The sequence below is a fragment of the Cryptomeria japonica genome, chromosome 1 (genome assembly GCF_030272615.1).
Source record: "Cryptomeria japonica chromosome 1, Sugi_1.0, whole genome shotgun sequence".
NCBI classification, from domain to species: Eukaryota; Viridiplantae; Streptophyta; class Pinopsida; order Cupressales; family Cupressaceae; genus Cryptomeria; species Cryptomeria japonica.
The window spans coordinates 57,698,238-57,702,356 of record NC_081405.1 but is presented as its reverse complement, the minus strand read 5'-3'; the positions used below and the strand labels follow the sequence as shown (position 1 = coordinate 57,702,356).

The following is a 4,119-nucleotide window of genomic DNA, read 5'->3' as shown; positions in this document are numbered from 1 at the left end:
TAAAGGGTAGTGTTGACGAATGCAGTTTTTGAGAGGCAATTGTGGGGAGAGAGTTTCATTGATGGCCAATCTTTCATTAACATCCATGAACAACATTCAAATATGGGCACAAAATTTGGGTCTAAATCGCAACCATTGAAACATTTTAAGAAGTAATGACCATCTTATGCAATCATGCATTATCAAAGTCAAGTTTGAGAATCAAAGCATCTTGAGCTGTTTGTTTTGACGATTCCCAAGCAAACACCAAGCTGTCCATAATAAATATGTCCCCCCAAAAAAGGAACGGCTTAAACCACACTCACTAAGCTTACACTTCTAGGCTTAAAAGTGTTAAACACTCAGAGTGGACTGACATTTTCTAGGCCTAATATGTTGCTTAATGTGTGTGGTCACAATAAGAACACACTTTGGCTTAATAGTGTTGAGCACTTAGAATTGACTAATAGACTTAATATGTTGCTTATCATGTGTGATTTAAGAGTGACAAAAAAACAATTTTCTTTAATCGAACAATATCTTGAAAAATGGTTTTGGTTCTTTTAACTAAAACTTTTTCTTGACCTTATAAGAAAAATAAAAAATTAATATAAAAAATATAGAAATAACATTGTGCCTCCCAACCTATCTATTCTTATCTCTTCCAATTATCACTGTTTGCTCACTGTTTATGTATATCTTTTATGGATATGTGACAATATAATCTTCGAAAGGTAGATAGAAGAGATAAGGTTAATAAATAGAATTTATTAAATATTAAATCTTCTAGCTACCCTCTTCTGCATTTACATTGGTTATTGGGATTACAGTTTCCAACGGAGTTTTGTCAGCATTAGAAAGTGCCATTTGGCTGCATCAGAGCAGTTGAGCAACAGGAGAAAATGGCTTGTAAATACATTGCTCATTCATTATGATTCTGAATGCCATCGACAGGTAATTAACTTGACAACCTCAATTTTTATGATTCTGAATGCAGCCCATTAAAACCATTTAAAACGCGGCCAACTTCATCTGTGAAATTGAATAGAACGACATTTGAGTAATCAATGGGGCTGGTAAGTTGTGTCTTTATATAGCCGAGGTTGTGAATACAATGCATTTGAGTCGCATCAACAATGGCGGCGGAGAAGCAGAGAGCGCTCCGTGTGGTCATGTTCCCCTGGCTCGCCTACGGTCACATGACACCCTTCCTGGAGCTTGCCAAGAGACTCACAGCTCATGGTCTTAAGATCTTCTTTGTCTCAACCCCGCTCAACATTCAGCGAATCAAGCCCCAAATGTGGGACGCACCAGGCATAGATCTGGTAGGATTGGCCATGCCCTCCGTGGAGGGGCTGCCAGCTGGCGTGGAGTCGACAGCAGACTGCATTGGCAAGGAAGGAGGAGGAGGTGGGCTAATACCTTTGCTCGTCCAAGCCCTAGATCTTTTGGAGAAGCCATTCGAAGCACTCTTGCGCCACCTCTCACCAGATTTCGTTGTCCATGACTTCGTGCAATACTGGGTTCCACGTGTGGCTTCCAAGCTGTCCATTCCAATCCCCACTATATTATTCCTCGCACTGGGAGCCGCCAGCATAAGCTTTGCGGAAGGGCAGTTCGCAAGGGGAATGGAAAACCCAAGCGCGGAAGAACTGACGGTTGCGCCGCCAGGATTCCCTTCCTCGATTGTTGGGCGCCGACTTTTTGAAGCACGGAAAGTGGTGGCGCTGTACCGTAAGCAGGGCGAGGGCATTAGCTTTAGAGAGCGCGGCAGCATCTGCGGGCGGGAGAGTTGGGCAGTCGCATGCAACACGTGCATGGAATTGGAAGGGATTTATGTGGAGTATTTGCAGGCCGTCACAAGGCGGCCTGTAGTCCCTGTGGGATTTCTTATGCCCAAACTCTCGCCGCCACCTGATGATGACATTTGCTTGCAGTGGCTGGACAGGCAACCAGCTGCGTCGGTGGTGTTGGTGTCCTTTGGCAGCGAGTGCACTCTCACCGTCGATGAGATCGCCGCCATGGCCATGGGATTGCAAGAAAGCGGCGCCTCTTTCCTCTGGATTCTGCCTGCCGGAAACAGCTTGCCACAAGGCTTCCAAGATCAGATAGGGGTACATTAAAGGGCTATTTTTTTCAACCATTTTATTTTGACTTGCATGTTTAATTTTATTTTTGAATGCTTATTGGAAAATTATTTTGTAGGAAAAGGGACTGTTAGTGACAAAGTGGGTTCCGCAACTGCACATTTTGAACCATCCTTCTACAGGGGCTTTTCTCACTCATTGTGGGTGGAATTCAATAACAGAAGGGTTGAGGTTTGGGGTGCCTTTCATAGCTCTTCCAATGCAATTTGAACAAGGGCTAAATGCAAGGCGAGCTCAAGAGCTTAATGTGGGAGTGGAAGTGAGAAGAAATGAGGATAATGGCTCTTTTAAGAAGGACGACATCAATAAAGCGATTAAAGACATAATGGTGGAAGGAGGAGGAGTGAAAATAAAATATAATGTCAAAAAGATAAGTAACATGTTAACTGATCACAATTTACAAGTCTCTCAAAGAAATATAGGAAATTTTGTCTCTATGCTTAGGAAATTTAACAAATGATTAGGTTGATGGCCCTAATTTTCTATACATTATATTATAGGTATTATGATGTTAGATTATTTGTATTAAAAAATATTTTATGTATTAAAGAAAAGAATAAAAGTTGTGGATTGATTTCCTATTAGTTTTTCTTTAGACAACAATATGTATAAGGAGATGGAAATAAATAAACAATTACAAGTGAGATAACTTGGATTAGTAGAGTTAGAGAACCATATAAAACATGTAATGGTAATATTGTGGAACAAGTTAATACAAATAACTGTCATTGCTTTTAAAAATATATGTGCAATAACTCATCAATAAACAAAAAAAATCATCAATAAATGAATAAAAACTATAATTTTACCCATATGGATTCTTGTTCCACCATGAAGGTGTTGTGCTCACAATGTCGGTATGTGGCTACTCATAATAGAAGAATGATGTGTTTGTTTCCTACTTGAAAATGGCTCATATAAGGATCTAGATTTATAGATTTTTTCAATTGGATGATCAATGGTCAGGAGTGGTTGAGAGTCAATTAGGGGATTAATGTTAAGGATTAAGTTGGTTGTCTAGCTGGAAGATAGATGATGGAAAAGGGGGTATATTATTTAACTTCAAATTCATTTTTGGGAGATAGTTAGGAATTCATTGTGGGATGGGTGGAGGAGAAAATAAATTTCACTTTATTTTTAAATTAACTTTATGTGAAAGGGGACATGGGATCGAAAATGGTTCTTAGCAAAGCAAACTAATACTTAAAAAAACAATATGGAAAATAGGATAGAAATACACTATAGGATAGGATGAGGACCTATCTATATTTTTAGATATCTACAATTATCCAATAAGAAAGTTAGCTATTAATTATTATCTCTATTTATGTAATAAATATATTTTATGATTGATTAAAGTCGGAGAGGGCTCAAACCCTTACACATAACAACCAACCGATGGATAGGGTGGGGTCTCACAAGTAGTTAGACAACTAAAACCTGGAGAAGATAGACTTTTTCAAAGACAAGAAGCTTTTGATTGTATTAGCAAATCAGAGTGGGATGGTTACATCAAAATAACCACAACATATAGGGCATCCATGAGACCTTGTAACCCAAAATATGCACCACCTTGAGATAGGTGTAAACATAGCCAAGGAAAAGGAAATATGAGTTTTGAAAGGAATCACTGAAACTTTTACGAAAAAGAACACTTTGAACTACAAAATAGGTAGCCAAATAATAGAATAGAATAGAGAAGACAAGGAGGTATTGAAAGGATTCCTCCAACCTTTTACAAGAAAATCCACTACAAACAAGAATGTTCATAGAAAGGGAAAAGGGCAAAAAGGAGGTCAAACCCATCCAAGAAGGAACCACTGTAGACGCAATATTCTAAATCACCTCTATAGATCCATTATGAACCTCTATAGATCCACTTTCAACTAAAGAATCTTTGTCAATACCTGCAACAAAGATCCACACAACCTTTAGGTTTTGAAAAGCTCTCCAAAACCATTTCTCAGTAGGACCACCCTTGACAAAGACGTTT

General features: G+C 38.8%; 1 protein-coding gene across 1 annotated transcript; it reads left to right on the top strand.

Annotated features, from left to right (window-relative positions):
• The first annotated feature begins 875 nt into the window (after nt 1–875).
• On the top strand, nt 876–2,628 carry LOC131063205 (UDP-glycosyltransferase 91C1-like). Its single transcript, XM_059221659.1, has 2 exons — nt 876–2,093; nt 2,185–2,628. The coding sequence occupies exons 1-2, from the start codon at nt 1,116–1,118 to the stop codon at nt 2,584–2,586; spliced, it is 1,380 nt and encodes a 459-aa protein (XP_059077642.1). The 5' UTR covers nt 876–1,115; the 3' UTR covers nt 2,587–2,628.
• Nucleotides 2,629–4,119: the final 1,491 nt, after the last annotated feature.

Bases quoted from the DNA above. Each gene is read 5' to 3' on its own strand.
- LOC131063205 (XM_059221659.1), top strand. From the start codon at position 1,116: ATGGCGGCGGAGAAGCAGAGAGCGCTCCGTGTGGTCATGTTCCCCTGG. The intron at 2,094-2,184 runs GTACATTAAAGG...ATTATTTTGTAG, and splicing joins GCTTCCAAGATCAGATAGGG to GAAAAGGGACTGTTAGTGAC.